Raw genomic sequence first — 20,500 nt, forward strand, 5'->3', positions numbered from 1 at the left:
CTCCTTCTGCCAGTACCACTGAAATTAAAATAGTCCTTAAGTAGGTGATGAGAGTGGATAACAGGCCCACTATGCACAGCCTTTTTAACTCTGAATAGCAACATGTAAACCTAATAGACCTAGTAGACATTTGAGACCTTATATTCAGTAAGTAAGATTTAACATCCTCCAGCCTGACTCTGATCATCCAGATGGAGACAGCCGGAGGAGGAGTTGTACAGTGTTATTGTGGCACGCAGAACATATCTCCTATAGCGCTCCTATAGAGAGAATACACTTCAGAGGAGTCGCTGTGTCTCGTTTGATGTTTTGTAGTTCTTGGATGTTGATGAGTCCCAGTCAAACAGCTAGAGAGAAGTTCTGCTCTCTGTCAGTCATAACTTAGGTCAACAGTGCATATCTGGGGGCGAATCTTACTTAATATCCTGGAATCCATATTGCTACGCTTTCTCACTTAAATGTGTACGTTTTCGTGTGGCCTGTAGTCGATTTATCCCATGTTCTGTTCATTGTTTGGTCATCATTGCCGTCTCTTTTGATCTCCATGCCGCCCAGGGCTGCGTGAGACTTTGAATCTCAATGCGACGACTAACATAAATCAAGGACAGAAGTTGGCTGCTAAGCAAATATACAGAAATATAATTTATTAAACACCTTATGTATGCTTTCCCCAGAACTTTTTCCCCCCCCAAAAGGTTTCACTCCCCTGGAAGATAAATAGCGAGCCTCTTGGTGGCAGTATATTTCTCGTTAGGACAACCACATGTGGACAACTACTGCAAAGATGATTTCGAAATAGGCAGAAATTCAGTGTCAGCCGTTGCAATGTATCAAGAACATCTATCACCATACAAAAACTCTCCAACAAACCTCATAAATTCAGTCAATTATTGTTTTGTGCAGAGTTTCAAGCTTGCAAACAAGATGCTCATTCCTGATATACTGTCAATTAAATTATGAGTTATTATTATTATTATTATTATTATTATTCTATGGACTTTATATGATTCTATGAACCTGGGTACAGCTTTCCCAATAGTTTCAAGTTTCAAATGTATTGTTAAGTCACTTTACACGTGTTACAAGACAATAAGGCATAATTAAAGATAATTTTAAAAAGTGAAAAAAGGACATAAGTGACAAATAAGACAGGATACAACTCGTGAGCTTAGAATGATAAGGTTCTATCTCCGTTTAGGGCAGTTCAGAGATATTGAGCGTCAAAGTTTTTACATTCCATTATGTTTTGTGAGATGGAACCTTTGTATTTTATGAATTACTAACTAAAACATTTCAACAATTTAAAAATAACACCACACAGGCATTAATAAACACCTAATGGATCAGATTATGTAAAAAACTCAATTTTGACAAAAATGGAGATAGAACCTTATAATTCTAACGTCACGAACTAGCAGTATCCAGACAATTTGCTGACAATAGGGCACTAGGCATAATTCAAGATAATACAAAAAAGAAGTGTCAGTAGTACAGGACAATAGGTAAACCCAGCAACTAATGCTGGCCTCAGGAATATTTATCTGTTGCAAACCTTTAGATTACATTGTCATCCAGCTGAGTGTTAAACAAATAGCAATATGCTGTTTAACGTGATCAGCCTGTCTATACAAACTACACATGCTAGCAATCCATCTAAATCCCAACGTAAACCTGAAAAACCCATTAGCTGTTCTCCTTAGGATGCTACAACAGATTAGCTGTCCTTTGGAAATTGATCCCATACATTGTAAGGCTGTGGGCCATGATGCGGTCACTGGCTGGAGTGAGAAATTGAAACAACATTGATTGCAGGGCCATGTTTCCCTCAGGCGTGGACATCTCTGCTTAAACACTGATTGGGGCTGAAGGGAGGGTGGTCTGATGAGCTGCATGCTAAATGGCGGCTGACAGAATCATCCAAACAGCCCGGACAACATTTAACCTAAAACATCGCATTGTTGTGAAACAAGGCCAACATTTTTGAGGAAAACAAAGCAAAAACAAACTTGGTGGTGGCTTAAGCGATGTCAGTGCCATGCTCTACCAATTTAGCCACTGGGGAACACAAGTGAGGGTGTTGTGTCTTTGTGTGTCCTGTTAAAGAGTAGTGGTGGTCTACTGTGGTGGTCTAGTGGATTTACTAGAGTTGATCTACTGGAGTTGGACAGGTGATCGAAAGGTTGTGAGTTCAAATCCTGAGTGAAACACCACCAGCAGTGTGCCCTTGAGTAAGACACTTAGCCCTCAATTACTCCAGGGGGAATATCCCTGTAATCTGTCATTGTAAATTGCTTTGGATTAGAAGCGTCTGCTGAATGGCAAATTCTAAAGGGTTCATTTGATGTACTCTACAGTGGTCAATGTCTTGTTTGTGATGAAGCAATACTGCTATCCTCTTGTCAACACAGGACACAGAACCAAACATGCGCGGGATACTTTGTGAAACATTAAATTAGAGAGATCTTTAGTCTGTAGACAAATCAACAACAAATCATCAACATCTCATATATTGCTACAGTCTGTGGACTCATAACTAATTTGAACAAGTTTAACTGAGAAAATGATTTCAAAGAAGTAAAAGGCACCTCAAAATACCCTACACCTGATTCTGGTGGTATAGAGTTTCCATCCTGGGTCTTCCTGAGTGACTCAACAGATGTCCCTCTCTCAAACTATCTAGAAGCGTTACGTTCCTCTTATCATTTTGTTTGGCATTATCAATCAAACTAACAAAGCAGTGCTTTGTTCACTGTTTTGATGGTATTAACAGTTGAAGTTCAGGAATTATGTTTTATTGTTATGCTTGGCTGTGAGATTGCGGCTCCCGAATATATATTTTTCGTCGTAATGGAAAAAACAGGTGTGGTACAGGGACAAAACATTCCTAAACTGATGCTTGTGAATGAACCGATGGAGTGCCAACAAATGGTCCAACCAACATAGCAACAGTGGGTTGAAAAACAAAACAGTCTCTGTCAATTTCGCAAAAATTATGTTCTTATCAATAGAGCATAGTAATACCAATGGTTTATTGGAAATCTAGACATGACCCATCAGTTTTACTAGGTCCCGTAAAAATGTTGCATGCATGATATCTTTTGTGACAACACGTTCAAAGCATGTTAACGTTTTATATGCATATCATAATGTGTTTATGCTCTGTACACTCTGTATGCTCGTCAGAAATACTGACTTCACCATAGGCATACTTCAACTAAATCCACTTGTGTCACTAATACAGAAATATATGTATATGTTACGGTACATGTGTAACTAGGGTTAGGGTTAGGTGCTACGTCGATTTGGTACATGCTGGCATGTCTAACCCTAACCCTAATCCTAACCCTAACCCTAACCTTAACCGTAGCACCCTAGCACCTAACCCTAACCCTAGTTTTCCCACATGTACCGTAACACATATATATATATACCATTTAGCTGATGCTTTTATCCAAAGCGACTTTTATTGCAGTGAGAGCATACATTTTTCAGTTTATATGATCTCATCAGGAATCGAACCCACAACCTAAGTGTTGTTAGCGCCACGCTCTACCTTGATAAAGGATCTGTCACTTGAGGAATACATAGGTTTGAATTGATTATATTGTGTAAATTGACTTCCTAATTGATATGTAATTAATGAATTATTATTATTATGTTTTTAAGTCTGAATGTACTTTTATCTGTTTGATATTTTTAAGCAGGACTTATGGAACCTTCCCTGCCTAAATAAAGGTTTACTGTCATTAGAATCAAGAAATTAGAACATTGATACTATTTTCTACACATATAAAACGTGGCTTTAGTGATCCTCACAATCCCATCCGTTCCTGAGAAGCTGACTTTGTCTCAGTGTCAATCATCCTGACAGACAGGTCACGGTGTGATTTCTCAGGACTAATAAACTGAAAGGATCGAGGGGGGGAAAGTGTGTCTTTGAAACCCTGTACTGATTACAGAGGAGGAATCTGACGTCTGGGATCTGTTAATTGGCCTGGGGGGTATTCCATCAACGTCGCTAAAGGACAATCCAGGCTTATTTCCAGGCTTATTCATTTTATTCAATCCAGGCTTATTCTCGCAAGATTAACTCTCGCAAGATTTATCAAAATAAGCCTGGATTTTCCTTTAGTGACGTTGATGGAATGCCCCCCTAGTCTCTCCAGGGTGATGCAGCACATTCCACAGGTAGGCAAGGAGGCCACGCCCCCCCCCTGATGGGGCTTGGCAGCCTTATACTGAACGCAGTGGAGGCTGGTGGAGGTAGAAATCGGAGGACGGCAATGCACAGCTCTTGATTTAGCATTTCACCCACCAAACAGAAACAAACAAAACCTCTTGTTGACATCACTGTTGATATGCTGTGTTGTTGTTGTTGTTGTTGTTGGTTATACTGTATGTTAAAGAAAGGCACACACTGGTGGTGATATAGATTTTCCTCCCCGCTATTAATGAATGGGTTGCTTTGTCAATGTTTTATTGAAAACCTGCAAATAGTCCTGCAGTGTTCCTTTCGTTTGGCAGCCGGTCTCCGGGAGAGACATCGGGATAGGATGGAAATAATGTATGACTGTGTACAGTAGCGCAGCAGACCGGGAATCTTAGGAGCTTTACGACCTCCTCCTCCTCCTCCTCCCCCAGAAAGACACATTTGTCTGACTGTACCGAATCGACATCGACAAATGTGCTCCACTGCCACAGCTAGATTCCCCCTGTATTACTCAGCTGTGTCAGTTGGCTCTAGCTTCTCTGAATGGTGTTATATTGCAGGAAGTCGGCCTTATAGAAACAGCAGCATTACGGTATAGGCCTACGGTACAAGGCCTATGTATGAATGAACCGGTTGAAAGAGAAAGTTAAGTGGTGGATTTATGGCGGACTGGTGTTCTACTTAAAATCTCCTCTATGCATCGACCGGGGCACGCAATTGGGAAGGCCTGCGTTTGTGTAGAGCTAGGTGCATGATTTAATTAAGAGACGTCGCTGCAGAATTGTTAACCCTTTGTGGAACCGCCTATTGTACACATAATATAATATGATGTATATATTATACGTAATGCACAGCTGCACGTTCGCTCAGCGAAGCCACTCAAAGGTAGCTAATGTTGTTTCTGTACCTGCAGGTTTGGTTCTGGGTGGTCTGGTCTGGTCTGGGTCGATTACACCCCGCGCACCGTCTCATGCTGTGTACATTGATGTCAGACCTTACCATGCCCACCCAGCTAGGAGGAATTTTCATTCAGTGTGGACACTCCACTCCTGGAGGCCCGTGGAGGCTGGCGGAGGTAGAAATCGGAGGACCGGAACAAAGAACGGTTTCCTTTGCTTTCTACCTCCACCGCCAGCCTCCCTCCTCTGGTCTTGAGGACCACTGAAGAACGATAGGCTAATTGGTTTCATATGCTACGTGCCTCAGGTTAGCGTTAGCATCCCGATGAAGACAAAGGGGTACAGTGAATATAGACCGTAGCATTCCTGTGTGGGGGACCTGGCGGAGGCTTCTCTGCCATTATCACCATGGGAACAATGGTCAGGCCTGTTCTTCTTTCTACTGTGTTTTCAGAGCAGCGGTCAGGTAGGAATGTATCATATGAGCAGATACCGTGATGGTTTTGATTAAGGCCTCCGCAGGTTCATGACCAGACACACACACACACACAAACACACACACACACACACACACACACACACACACTGTGAAACCGGCCCATTAAGTGTTTTATCCCACGATAGTCACTTACATTTATTGCCACACAACCTAGGTTGAATAACAACCTAGAATTAGTTTTCAGTACAGCAGGATGGGGAACATTACATTTACCGTTTACCATTGTTATTGTTTGGTAGCCCAGAATGCATTGCAGTCTACAGTATTATATTGTCAAATTACTAAACAGTATATTGCTGTATGATTTTTACTGTAATAATTACAGGAATTTGTTACTGTGTAGTTGTTATAAGTCGCTTTGGATAAAGGCATCAGCTTAATGGATAAAATGTAAATGTAACACACACACACACACGTATGCATGCACACACTAACACACACGCACTCACTCATGCATGCATACATGCATACACACTCACGCATGCACAAACGCACGCACACACACACGTATGCATGCACACACTAACACCTGCACAGACTCACGCATGCATACACACGCACACACACACACACACACACACACCTGTAAACTCCACTGTTGTTAGGAAACTCAGACAGTGGGTAGGGAGAGAGGGAGGCTCTGATGTTTTAAGATGCTTGTGAAGATTAGACTGAATGTTTGCGCTACGCATCTTGTTTCCTCCCTCATCAGCCTGTTCTGCTGGGAGGGATTGAGAGGCTGTGGCTCAGTTGGTAGAGCATGGTGCTAACTGCACTTAGGTTGGAGGTTCGATTCCATATATACAGAGAACCATATATACAGAGAAATATATGCTAAATCGCTTTGGATAAAAGCGTCAGCGTCAGCTAAAAGGTATTGATGTCAGATTGTCTGGAGATATAGATAGTGCTGCACTACCACCGTCCTAGGGCCCTTACTGTTCTCCCTCTCTACCGAATCTCTTGGCTCTGTAATTTCCTCACATGGTTTCTCTTACCACTGCTACGCAGACGACACTCAACTCTTCCTGTCTCCCCCCCCCCCCCTCTGACTCACAGGTGGCAGCACGTGCCTCTGCGTGTCTGGATGTCATCCCACCACTTCAAGCTCAACCGTAACAAGACTGAGCTATTCCTCCTCCCTGGAAAAGCCTGCCCTCTCCAAGACTTCTCACCGTTCTCTACTGTGACCTCCTCCCAGACAAGAACCTTGGGGTGGATCCTCGACAACCGCCTATCCTGTGCAGCGGATATCACAGGAGTGACAGCACACTCCTGCAGATTCTTCCTCTACACAACATCAGATGGATACGTCCATTCCTCACCAGAGAAGCAGCTCAACCATTGGTCCATACATTGGTCATCTCCCACCTTGATTACTGCAACGCACTCTTGGCCGGGCTCACCGCCTCCTCCACCAGACCTCTGCAGCTCATCCAGAATGCTGCCGCATGTCAACCTCCACAAATTCTCCCATGTTTACCCCTCTCCTTCGCGCACCCTTCACTGGCTCCCAGTAGCAGCTCGCATCAGATTCAAGACCCTGGTGCTCGCCTACCGGGGATCAAAAGGGAACTGCCCCCTCCTACATGTAAGCAATGGTCAGCCCCCAAATACCTGCCCGTTCACTCCGCTCTTCCATCTCTGCTGGCTAACTGGCACCACCGCCTCTACGGGGATGCCGCAGTCGCGCTACCCGGTCTCGACTTTTCACCGTTCTGGTGCATTATACAGTATGAAAGAAAAGTAATAATGCTAAATGCTAACTTTGAGTGAGTGTGGGTGGGTAGCTGGAGTCTACATCTCATTAAAAGAGACATAAGGCTACAGCATGAGTTTACTGTACTGGCATAGTTAGACCTGTGGGCTATTATAGATTGAAGTTTGTCCTCATAACGTGGCTTTTTATTGAGAAGGCATGGCAGTTTGGCATGTGTTTGTATTTACCCAGGAACGCATCTTTCAAGAGTCTCCTCACAACGATGATTGCCTGGGAACACAGTGAAGGAATTCACTGGGCCTATTGTTTTATGAAAGCTCAAGGACTTGTGTTCTCGACCACTGTGATGCGAAAAGAAGAAAGGACATCAGTGTTGTGGTCCTGATGTCTTTGTGTCTTCGGTAGTTTGGGTTTTAAAAGACGAAGCCTGTCGTGAAAGAAGACTTCCTGGGGTTGTCGCGTGTGATTCCGGCTTGTGATGCTGAACAAACCTCAAAGGTTGACTTCCCGTGGAACACGAGGGGGGACGGGGGACATCGATCTCAGTGTCTCTGACCTGCTGTCTGCTTTTGATTGTGTGTGTGTGTGTGTGTGTGTGTGTGTGTGTGTGTGTGTGTGCGTGTGTGTGTGTGTGTGTAGAGTGTCAAAGGAAGACTTATAGAGGATATAAGGATAGGGACAGCACAGTAGAGGGGTCAAGGGAGGGGGTAAGGTAGGTCAGATGAGGTTAACAGGAGCGCAGAGAGAGAGAAAGACAGACAGAGAGAGAGAGAGAGAGAGAGAGAGAGAGAGAGAGACAGACTGAGAGAGAGAGAGAGAGAGAGAGACAGACAGAGAGACAGACAGACAGACGGACAGACAGACAGAGAGAGAGAGAGAGAGACAGAGACAGACAGACAGACAGAGAGAGAGAAAGAGAGACGTCCCAACATGACTCAACACACAGAGGTACACTGCCATCCTTAGGTGAATGGGGGTTCTGCATGGGGCTCGGCTCTCTGAAGGGCAGTCAATCAAATCATCGCCCTTCACCGCCGGGCCGCTAGGTGGCAGTGCTGCGCACGTTTTTGGCATTACGAGGTCAGCCTCATCCAACATGGCAGCGTACAGGGCTGCGTTGACGGGGTTAAATGTTCTTCACTCCTCGTTTTGCGCACCTAAACAGGTATGATGTGTTTCAAATGTTTCTCTATTACGGATCTCTCAGTACATGGATGTGTTAGTACGTTAAAAGAGAACGATCGACTGTTATTTGATAGATAGATCATGGTCAGTCATGGTCAGTGATCCCCCTGGCTCTGGCGATCCATAGGAGGTGCTTTGGTTTTAATGACAGTCCAGTGATCTAGGGACACTTTTAGGACTTCTGTGTTAGTACTGGGCTGGATCTAAAGCATTTGGGGCAGCAGTCAGCACCCCAGGTTTCCCAGGTAGAGGGCATTGTCTTGCGTTAGTTATCTAATCAGCGTGGATGTAACTAGTATACATTTCATCATCGCCTATTCAATCCATACATGTTTGGCAGTGATAGTGCCATGTGATCAATAAGGAAGGGAGGAAGTGACCATCTCATGTCTTTTTCTCGAAATTGATGGATTGTCTAGAGGTGATGAAAAGTGTACATGGAGAGAGTTGCGCTTATCTGTCCCAAAGACATTGAGGAAGAAGAGGGTTAATTTGTATGTCGTCTTCGTCATCTGTATTTCCAGTCAACTTGACACTCCATCACCATCATCATCATCATCATCATCGTCACCACCATCATCATCAGCATCAATGTGCCGTTCTTGTTCTTGCTAATTCTTCCAACTCTGTCCCAGGCTCTGAGGACCTGCTGGGGTGCGGTGGAGCAGGTCAGGGGTTACTACGTGGACTGGAGGATGCTGCGTGACGTGAAGAGACGACAGATGGCGTTTGACTACGCCGACGAAAGGCTACGTATCAACGCCCTGAGGAAGAACACCATCCTGCCTAAGGAGCTTCAGGTGAACACTGCATGTTGTTGTGCTTCAAAAATCCATTCTGTCAATTAAGAAGATACGTCTTTCCGGGTAGAAATGACGCTGCACCTTTCACCGTTCAGACTTCCTGGGGTTGTCGCTTGTGATGCTGAACAAACCTCAGAGGTTGACTTCCCGTAGAACACAAGGGGAGACGGGGGACATCGATCTCAGTGTCTGACCTGCTGTCTGCTTTTGATTGATTGATTGTGTGTGTGTGTGTGTGTGTGTGTGTGTCTGTGTGTGTCACATGTCACATGATCACAATTGTTATTGCCGTAAATGCATTTTCTGTCATCATAAAATGATAAATGGACTGACTTATATAGCACCTTATTCCAAAGCGCTTTACAATGGCCTCTCGTTCACCCATTCACATACATATTCACACACCATGCAAGGCGCCGGCCCGCTCATTGGGAGCCATTTGGGGTTCAGTATCTTGCCCAAGGACACCTCGACATGTGGACAGGAGGAGCCGGGGATCGAACCACCGACCTTGCTATCATTAGACACCCCGCTCTATCTCCTGAGCCACAGCCTACCTCCACCAGAAAATCCACTCTATGTTTTTGGTTAATTTGTTACAGCAGTGTTTCCCGTTAATTACCCCCCCCCGGTGACGAAATACTTTAGAGGGCCCGAGGTCCACCCACCACAGTCTCAGAAAATCACTGGAACACTGTACCGTATGTTCGAATTGCCCTCAAAACTGTTCCCATATTGCTATTATAATTCTGACTTATTTGACAAAAAACAGAGTCAGATAGTTTGTGAAGTAATGTGGGTAGGCTATGTGAGAGTGAGATTGTTAAATATCTGTACTGTCAGTGTGACATATGGTAACTAGCCTGTTAGCATCTCCACCACGGGAGTTAAGTCTCTTGTGGTAGTGGCTAGCGCGACCGCGACCAGTTTGTAAGCGGAAGGTCATGAGTTCGACACCCGCTTAGGGGAAGCTACTCTACCCCGCCGTTCACTACTGTACTGAGGTAATAACTGTGTTATAACTGTGTTATTACTGTGTGTTTGCAGGAGATTGCTGATAAAGAGATCCACGCGCTCCCACGTGACAGCTGCCCAGTGCGGATCCGTAACAGGTGTGTGATGACCTCACGACCCCGGGGGGTGAAGCGCAGGTGGCGTGTCAGTCGCATCATCTTCCGTCACCTTAGTGACCACAATCAGATGTCTGGAATCCAGCGTGCCATGTGGTGATTGTTGGATGTTATTGACCAATACAATCTGTTGAACTTTATCTTCCCTTCCTTTCCCACTTGATGATGTCATCATCACGCAACTGACAACTGGCAAAGGTGTAATGTAAATGGTGTTGTCGACTGTATCAAACAAATAAAGTATTGTATGTATTTATTGTTGTTGTCTTGTCTTTTATTGAAAGGGGTTGGTGTCGTCCTTTTCTAGTTGTAATCTAGTCTCCATTGGTCATTGCTGAGAAACTCAGAAAGATCAACCTCATAAGACCATTGAGATATATTGGTATAGTTTATTGTGGTCACAATGTTTGGATCTCACACACACACACACACACACACACACATTTTGACTTTGAGAAGTAACAGTGTGCTGCGGTGCATGGAGCCATGATGTTTTAGAGCTCTGCCACTAACTATGAGACTTTCTATAGTACTCCTACCGCATGTCAGTGCCAATGTCAATAGTTAATGTTGTTTCGTTTAAACAATATAATATGCGAGTTCCACAATCCACATCGTGGCAGATGTAAAACGTCAAACATCAACCGTGTTGACTTCGTCAGTCTTTGGGCGGAACCAAAAGTCAAAGATCGGTGCAATCCTCCACACGGAGTTCTTACGCAGTAACACAAGCGCCAGTGTCACCGGTTTCGTTTTTCCCATCAGCTCTTGTTCCCTCACTGGACTTTCCTCAAACGCAACCTTACAAACCCAACAATGGACCTCAACGAACAGGTAGAGAGACTATTGTTTTTCATAATTCAGCCTGCAGGTCATTGAAAAGAATAAGTTGAATAAAAGAACGGTGTTATCAGCTGGCTACCCTGCAAGTGCAATGCGTAAGCTAGCTTGATTAGCCACCGTCTGGCTAATGTCACATGTGTGTTATAAGATAAGAGTGTCTCGTTACCGATCTCATGATGTCTTGACTCTTGAGTGAACACTGTTTATTACACTTTGACATTTTTGATGATCAAGTCTTTCTTTTATGTACCTGGGCCATAAACTGATAAGGTTAAGATACCTAGAAACCTGCAGTGACACAGTGTGATCCTCCATCATTATCCGTGACGTTAGAATTATAAGGTTCTATCTCCATTTTTGTCAAAATTGAGTTTTTTACATAATCTGATCCATTAGGTGTTTATTAACGCATGTGTGGTGTTATTTTTAAAATGTTGACATTTTTGAGTTAGTAATTCCTAAAATACAAAGGTTCCATCTCATAAAACATAATGGAATGTAAAAACTTTGACGCTCAATATCTCTGAAGTTGAACTACCCTAAACGGAGATAGAACCTTATCATTCTAAGCTCATGACAATGTGATCCTCCATCATTATCATCATACATAACTAACCATGCTGGTCTTCTTGTGTTAATGATCAATGTTCTCTCCAGATCAATCAGTTGGAAGCTGACCTCCAGGAGATCACAGGGTTTCTGGAGAAGGCTGAGAGGAACCGTGTCCAGGATCTGCTGAAGGCGGAGCAGGAGAAGGTGGAGAAGGAGATCTCACTGAAGAAGAAACTGAAGGAGCAACAAGCCAAGAGAGACGCTGATCCCACGTCTACCTCCAAAGGATACACAGTCAAGATCAACAACTATGGTACTGTTTGTGTAACTCTCATCATATTGGCTTCAACAGTATTATGCAAATATATTGATTGTAATATGAATAAGGTTAGCTCAGGGGTGCCAACCTGGCTGGAGTGAGATTTGGATGCCATGGGCTTAATCACGTGTACGCGAACGCACTTAATCACGTGCACATTTGGGACTCAATTCTCCATCAGGGTTTAAAAAACAGTATGCAGCTTACACATGTGACGGGAGCGGGAGCTTAGGTCTAAGATTAAAGGATATAGCCTGACCACGCCACCCTGGGAAATACTCACAATTTCACAATATTAGACATACATTAACCCAATAAAGGGCACACAGCAGGTTTGTTCACTAAAGAAAGTCAAAGTCGTGCTGTTTCCAATATCAAAACTACAATGTTTTATTGAATGTTCACAAGTTAAAAAGGCAATAACAATAACAAGGGTTTACAGGAAGAGGAGAATCAGAGTGGCTGCAAGAACCAGAAATAAACAAAAGAACACAAGAACCGATCCTACTCCAGACACAAAGCCAATACATGAACACACACCACACACACAGCCAAATCTACACATAACCACACTTACTCACTCAGCCAAATATATACATGAACACTCACTCACTGGCTCTCTCACACACACACACACACACACACACACACACACACACACACACACACACACACACACACACACACACACACACACATACACACCTATTTTGGCCTAGTACAACTATAAGCAGCAGACTTGGACTTGACTATCATTTCTTCTGGCGGTTTGTATTTGTAGCAGCATGGCAGTGTTTCCTCTACATGCATTTCATCGTGGCGGGCCGCCACGATGGAATTTCCTCCGCCACCATTCAGATTTCTCAACCCCAAAAAAAAAAAAAGATTTAGGCCGCTTTTCAGACCTTCACAGCGCTAGACACACCCACAAGCGCGAAGCGACGCGCTTGCAAAACTGTTTTGTGATTGGTCGAATACATCTAGGCTGCGTCTAGTCTACAAACTACGATCCTCCACTCCTATCACCGTGGACACAGTAAGGAGCGAATTCCCGGGTAGAAATATTTCCTCTCCCCGCTGTCAGCGGTAAGCGGTACTTTCCTCCAGCAGCGGTAAATGAGGCACCCTTTGCGGCTTAATAACTTTGGTTCTCCGGGGGTTACGGTAAAAATTCCAATGTGTCCGGAAAGAGGACAAGCCATGGAATCGAAAAGTTTTTGAATGGAGTCGATCCTCCACTCCTATCACCGTGGACACAGCAAGGAGCGAATTCCCGGGTAGAAATATTTCCTCTCCCCGCTGTCAGCGGTAAGCGGTACTTTCCTCCAGCAGCGGTAAATGAGGCACCCTTTGCGGCTTAATAACTTTGGTTCTCCGGGGGTTACGGTAAAAATTCCAACGTGTCCGGAAAGAGTCGTGGGAGACGATTTTTTTATTGACAACGGAATTACATGCTGGAAAAACATGCAGACACAGACAATAAGAGACACACGGGAGAAGTACAGGAAAACATTTTATTTTTTTGGGCCATCCTCGAGTTTTGGCTGAAATTACGTCGTTGTTTTTCGCGGGCCAGCGCTACCCGCCACCATTGTAAAAATTCCTGGAGGAAACACTGCATGGTTCAACCTGATTACCTTTGATGCACATAATAATAATACATTAGACTTATATAGCGCTTTTCTGGACACTCAAAGACGCTTTACAAACGGAAAAGATTGAGTAGTAACAAAAAACAAAAGAAATAAAAGAAAGTATAGGGGTCTAATTCATTTGTAGATTACTAAATCTAAATCTAAGTGTCTTTGTAGGACAATCTACTCTGTATACTGCAAGTATATCTAGATTTCGGGCGGAGAAGCGGCGAACAAGCAACGCCAGCGTCCTCTCTCGACCGGCATTTTTTGAAAAGTGAAAAGTCTTACGAGTATGATCAATATAATGTTAGCTTGCTACCTTTGTTTGAGAAGACTCTGAAGGCTGTGAACTTGAGCAGCTGTCCAATCAACACGGAGATAAGCATCACGCACCAATCAGAGAGTAATTTAAGATGCAGCTCCATGGAAACACCCATATGAAACACCCGGTTTTCGAATACTCAGCTATCTTTTACAATCAAAGTCGTTCGCTTGGTTTAACCATTACTATACCAGAAAGACTCTGACCATATACGTTCGCCTGTTCATCTCTGTTGCTGTCGCAGTGTTTTGGCGTGACAATTGTTTGGGCAGCGTCAGACTGAAGGTGAAAGCGTGTGTCACACTCCAGAAGCGTCAGAGTTGGCAACCCTGCATTCGCCCATCTATAGAACCCTAGACCAAGGCCCAATCCCGATTCTCTTTTCTACCACTTCGGCTCGTTTTGGAGTCACTCGCTTTTGGAGCCAAGGCCTCCGAACAGAGCCACAAGCCGTAGTGGTTCCCCTAAGAAATGGGACAACCCTTCACGACTGAAACGTCATTCGCGTCATCGCGATTCATTCACAACTTGAATGAACTTGAACGCTATCAATCGATCAAACAAGTCATCAAATAAAAAAGAACAATGCTTCATTATCAGACCATGACAGAATAAGCTCTAACCTGTATGAAACCTGTGCTCCTATCCTGCCAGTCTGCACTGATTTAGGACAACAGTGCAACAACTTCACGGCTGAACTTTAGTTACATTTACGGCGTCATATGTAGGGATGCTCCGATCTGGATTTTTGGGGCCGATACCGATCACCGATTTTTTTCCTCAAGATCAACCGATACCGATACCGATTTTTTTTTAATACATAACTGTAGGCCTACTGACTGGATAGCCTACATATTTTTAGCTTTTTAGACAAAAGTTTTGATCCATTAGGCACCAAGCAAACGCAGACCCATTTTTATGGCATAGTAAAAGTCTGGCCTATCACCCAGTTAGGGCCTGAAGCCCAAGTCAGTCGATATGGCTGTATAAAAGACATCATAAACGTGGCCTTCATGGTTTACATACTGTTACGTCCTCCTATGTTTTCTGTTCAGTTATCTGTCTTCCCCAGGGAAAAAAAAAGAAAAAAGATCGGTTTTTGCGATCGGCCATTTTTGCCGATCAGAGTCATTTGGAGTGAAATCGGCCGATTTAAATCGGTGGCCGATAAATCGGAGCATCCCTACGCAAAAGGGAGATTAGGGTTGAAAACGGAGCCAGAGTGGTGAATCGGGATTGGGCCCAAGAGCCAGTTATGCAGTAGCTTATTATAAAACAGGTTCTGGCTTTGCTGAAATGAAGCAAATTGATCCCAGATCAGCTTTGCCGAGCCCCGTGTATTCCCACTGACAGACCTGTAATCGGCTACGTCAAAACAAATGGATAAATGAATGATGTTTGCTCTCTGTGATTAAATAATGCTCTTCTGTGTTGCAGGATGGGATCAGTCTGAGAAATTTGTCAAAATCTACGTCACCCTCAAGGGGGTTCACCAGATAGCGGCAGAAAACGTGGAGGTCAGCTTCAAAGATAGGTGTGTTTGCTGACTCGTGTGAGGATGTAACTCTTCTGGTTTATCCTGATGTATTCTCTGGCAATGACTCAATCATCATGATTAATCTCAATGTATTCTCTATGGGCAACTAATCTATGCAAAGGAGGACATGTGGATGTCAATCAGTAGAGGCTGGTAGAGGCAGAAATTGGAGGACAGGCTCATTGTAATGCACGGTATGGAATGAGGAACGGTCCCAATGAGCTCAGTCCTCTGATTTCTACCTCCACCAGCCTCCCCTGATGTGGATGCTATCCTGACATGTCAGTGATGGTGGTTCTCTGCCTCCAGGTCTTTTAATTTAGTCGTTAAAGATCTGGACGGGAAGAACCATCAGATGACCATGAACAATCTCCTGTCTGCCGTAGATGTTCAGGAAAGCTATAAGAAGGTGAGTCGGCTCGTCTTTGGTTTTCCACCGCGGTTGTCGTCCTGCTGAATCACGTCATCCTCCGTTTTCATATCCTTATTTTATCTAATCGTTTTTGCAGATAAACAGATACGGTTGTAGTGATGATGTATTGTCTTACAAGGCGAAGTCTGTGTGTTGTCTAAATTCTGACTTACTTATTTACTCCTCTTCATCCCCTATGGGACATAAGCAGGGGTGCACATAACTGGTGCGCCAGTGCGCATGCGTCGCCAAAATGCATGCTGCGCGGCAGATCAGCGGCATGAACGCGCTCTTGCGCACCAAAAGCTGGAAGCGCTGGGAGAGGAATTTACTTCCTCAAAATACAACTGCTGACTGCTGACTGCTGCATCACTGCAAGCCCCACTAAGTAACTATTTGCCGTCCCCTCAGCAATCCATCACAACAGTCGACCGACGACGACCACGGCGACTCCCCTCACGAAAACATTCGGAAAGTATCGTAACTCGTACTTTCATTCCGCGTATCGCGTATCGCACGGTTATCACGGTTATCACGCCGCACGTGAAAATTCAGTCCCGAACGGCTCGTCGCTAAAAGGAAAAACAACACCAAATCAAATCAAATCAAATTTTATTTGTATAGCGCATTTCTTACAAGATGCAACTCAATGCGCTTCACACAATGAAAATGTTCAGTCAATCAGTCAATCAATCAATCAGTACTGACAGAGCCGCGAGCAGGCAAAAGTAAAAAACCTGTATACTATGTAGCCAGGAAAAATTCCCTTGCAGCCCTCTACCAATAGAGCGACTACTAGCCACCAAGGGACTTCACGTTTCTTTTCTCTGAAGCTTTCAAACGTTCAGACGTTTGTTTTACAGCTTCATTATCGCACCTCGACCCCTGACCCAGGGAATATGATGGGAATTCTATTAGAAGAAAAAAAAAAGACTTTGTTGCACAATCAAAATAATGAGCTATTTAAAGTGATAGCCTACAACATCCTCTACCATGGTTGAAATTGAGGACAGTGATAACAGCAGTCAAGAGAGCAGTGATGATGATGATTAAGCTTGTAGCATAAATAAATGCTTAGGCTGTAACTTCTTGTTGAAAAGTTGATTTCAGTGTTTACAGAACAGAGCAGTGCTTAAAGAGATGTCAGTTGATTTCATTGTGTTTAAAGAACAGACATTCAGTTAGTGCTTAAAGAGATGTCAGTTGATTTCATTGTGTTTAAAGAACAGACATTCAGTTAGTGCTTAAAGAGATGTCAGTTGATTTCATTGTGTTTAAAGAACAGACATTCAGTTAGTGCTTAAAGAGATGTCAGTTGATTTCATTGTGTTTAAAGGAGTCTGACAGACTTTCATGCTTAAAGAGCAGTCATTTGATTTTGCATTTGTTTCTTTTGTTTTGCACACAATCATTTGTTCGTTCATCTTTATTTATGAACAAATGTCGTTTTGCTAATATAAGTTATCCATGTATCCCTTTTTCATCCATCCTGTGGGACGGGTCGTGACTCGTGAGCTCGGGGAGCACCAAGCAGCATCCCTAGGTGCTCCTCTGAGCACTGGCCCCAAAAAGTTATGTGCACCCCTGGACATAAGGCTTCAATTAGCTCTCTCCATTGCATTCGGTCCTTGGCAGCATGCTGCGCCTCTCCCCATGACAGGTTCATCCGTTCCAGCTCTTGTGTCACAGTTCTGCGCCAGTGTGTCACAGTTTTGTGTGTTGTGTATAGTCTGCGTGTTGTGTGAAGTCTGTGTGTTATGTAAGGTCTGCGTGTTGCGTATTCCATCACATCCTCAATGTGTCTCTGTCAACCACCACTTAATCTCTATTGTTGCTGCAACGTCGAAGAACCGAAGCCTGATCATTTTACTCTGTTATACTTGTATAATGTGATGTAACAATAAACTTGAAACATGATGTAATTGTTTTCCAGATAAAAACAGATATGGTCTTAGTCATGTGTAAGAAGGCCGCTGCTAAGAAGTGGGACTGCCTGACGCAGGTGGAAAAGCAGGCGAAAGAGAAAGAGTAAGTCCCACCTGTTATTCCGTTATACGATTCCAATGGAACAGACCCCCTCAACCGTACCTCTGACTTGGGCTGCGTTCGTAAATTCGCTCTGGAAATCTGATCAGCACTCATGGAACGCCTCTTGTCAATTACTTGGTGCCTCTATGATGTTGAACCCAGTGTGCACTCCGGTGCTCTCAGAGCGAATTTACGAACGCAGCCTAACTGTGAGGTGTTTACAAGTGAGGAACACTGTCCTGCAGTTAACCCACCAACTGCCAAAGAATTCCGCAACACTCACCACCTGGAATGCCAAGTGTTTTATGTGGTATCTACCTAGCAACAACACTCTGATTGGCTACAAAACTTATGCATTGTTGGTGAATAAAGTCACCCGTGGCACTAACTGTTGACAGTTTAGCAGATGCCTTTATCCAACGTGACTTACAACAAATACATTTGCCTAAGTATGTGAATTATCTATCCATCAGTCATCATAAGAAAAAGTAATCTATGCTATGACCAAGGGCCATTATTATTATTATTTTAATGTATTTATGGTAGAGAAACTGTACATGGGGGGTAGTGGGGATGAGGAGGTCTTTAGGAGGGACAGTTAAGATGTAGACTGAAGAGATGGAGGTCTTCAATCTACGGGGGAAGATAGGTAGTGACCCTCAGTCCTGACAAGCTCGTTCCACCAGAGATGAATAGCCGTCGTGTCCCTTCTCTTCTCCACAGTAAACCCGCCCCCGACGCCAACGCCGACCCCAGCGACGGCCTCATGACCATGCTGAAGAAGATCTACTCAGACGGGGACGACGAGATGAAGCGCACCATCAACAAGGCGTGGAGCGAGTCCCAGGAGAAGAAGGCTAGAGGGGAGGAAGGCATGGGCATGATGGACTTTTGAACTCCAACCCCTATCTATACTAACGAAAAGGAGAAAGAAATCATGAAAATGACCCTATTGTTGTAATCAACATATATGGGTATTTGGATATAAATAAAATCCAATTCTTAATGCTTATTGTCATATAAGGCATGGGCATGATGGACGTTTGAACTCCGACCCCGCCCACCACCCCCAACCACCACCACTACTTCCACCCATTCCATCAGAGCTCTGACTTAGAAATCAACATTCCTCCTTTGTTTTGGGGATTTTTTTTGTTTATTAATGATGTTGCATTGTTGGCGTCTTCAAAGTCCTTGGATGTGAAAGGGACGTTTGTGAACGGATGTTCCTCTCTCTCGTCATTCCAAACTAATGATAATAATGATAATAGTCATGTTGGTCATGTTCAATACACTGACATTTGCTAGATCACCAAGTATGGCTGTGGAAATGTGATGTCGTTGCACTCATGTACATATTATAATACGGACAGTCGAAAATAAAATGTACAAGTTGGGCTTTTTTTCCTGTTTTCCTTTTCCTGTTTTTTCCTCTTCGGTTATAAAGGAAGTTGCCGTCTCTGGTCATACAGTGTGATCAAGTAACAACATACAAAGCCTATCTATATATAAAATATATTAATATACTTTCATACAAAGCATTTTTTAGTACGGTGAGTGCAGGGGAGGCTGTTGAAGGCAGAAATCTGAGGCCTCATTATAATGAATGGAATGAGGAATGGTGTCTAACACGTTTGCCTGTCCTCTGATGTCTCCACTGGGTGAGTGCGTACATCTTTAGTATAGTCCCATTGGGAATCGGACCCACAACCTTAGCATTGCTAGGGCCTTGCTGTTCCAACAACAGACCTACAAACACAGGACCACTGTATGTGGCTATAGCCACAATTCAACTCGTATTACTTGATATTTGGAGAACAGTTCCAGGCCTAGATCGCGCGTTAAACGACAGGGCCTTTGTCGTGCTCTCTGTAGTGTACACTATGGAGTTGGAACCATACCATAGGTGTCCACCAGATGGCGTCTCCAACCACTTTTCAACTTTCACTTCCAAGAGAGCAGACAGCCAGCCACAGCCATGCGTTCAGTCTAGAACGGTGACATTACTATTCTTTAACTGTCAGTTGTGGTCATAGATGGATAGATAGGTACTTTCCATCTGAGGGGAAATTAAGATGTTACAGCAGCTCATAAACAACAACAACAAATTAAAAAGACAATAGAATAATGATCATTCATGTCCATTGGTCAAGAATAAGTGTTTTGGGGACTTAGGAAATGTGTTTTGCTGCAATTGCCATGATGCACGTCACATATGGTAAAATACATCTGATGTTCACTGATATCTGTGTCTATTACTTGAAAGCAGATGACAATGTAAAGTGTATAGCCTTAAGAAACGACCATAATCAATCACTGTGATTGATCAACAATGCTATTTTACTGAAACGGGTACGGCGATGAATAATCAATGGCCATGTTAAACGGTAGGCCTGACAGCAGT

General features: G+C 43.8%; 2 protein-coding genes across 2 annotated transcripts; both read left to right on the plus strand.

Moving 5' to 3' along the window:
* Nucleotides 1-8,418: 8,418 nt before the first annotated feature.
* Nucleotides 8,419-10,691, plus strand: mrps14 (mitochondrial ribosomal protein S14). The gene is made up of 3 exons (XM_080546360.1): nucleotides 8,419-8,493; nucleotides 9,149-9,313; nucleotides 10,364-10,691. The coding sequence occupies exons 1-3, from the start codon at nucleotides 8,425-8,427 to the stop codon at nucleotides 10,544-10,546; spliced, it is 417 nt and encodes a 138-aa protein (XP_080402486.1). The 5' UTR covers nucleotides 8,419-8,424; the 3' UTR covers nucleotides 10,547-10,691.
* Nucleotides 10,692-11,179: 488 nt separating this feature from the next.
* cacybp (calcyclin binding protein) lies at nucleotides 11,180-19,483 on the plus strand. Its single transcript, XM_080546732.1, has 6 exons — nucleotides 11,180-11,280; nucleotides 11,947-12,154; nucleotides 15,557-15,653; nucleotides 15,966-16,065; nucleotides 18,002-18,096; nucleotides 18,820-19,483. The coding sequence occupies exons 1-6, from the start codon at nucleotides 11,263-11,265 to the stop codon at nucleotides 18,989-18,991; spliced, it is 690 nt and encodes a 229-aa protein (XP_080402858.1). The 5' UTR covers nucleotides 11,180-11,262; the 3' UTR covers nucleotides 18,992-19,483.
* Nucleotides 19,484-20,500: the final 1,017 nt, after the last annotated feature.

This window comes from Nansenia antarctica (assembly GCF_963989245.1).
Source record: "Nansenia antarctica genome assembly, chromosome: 16".
Classification (NCBI taxonomy): Eukaryota; Metazoa; Chordata; class Actinopteri; order Argentiniformes; family Microstomatidae; genus Nansenia; species Nansenia antarctica.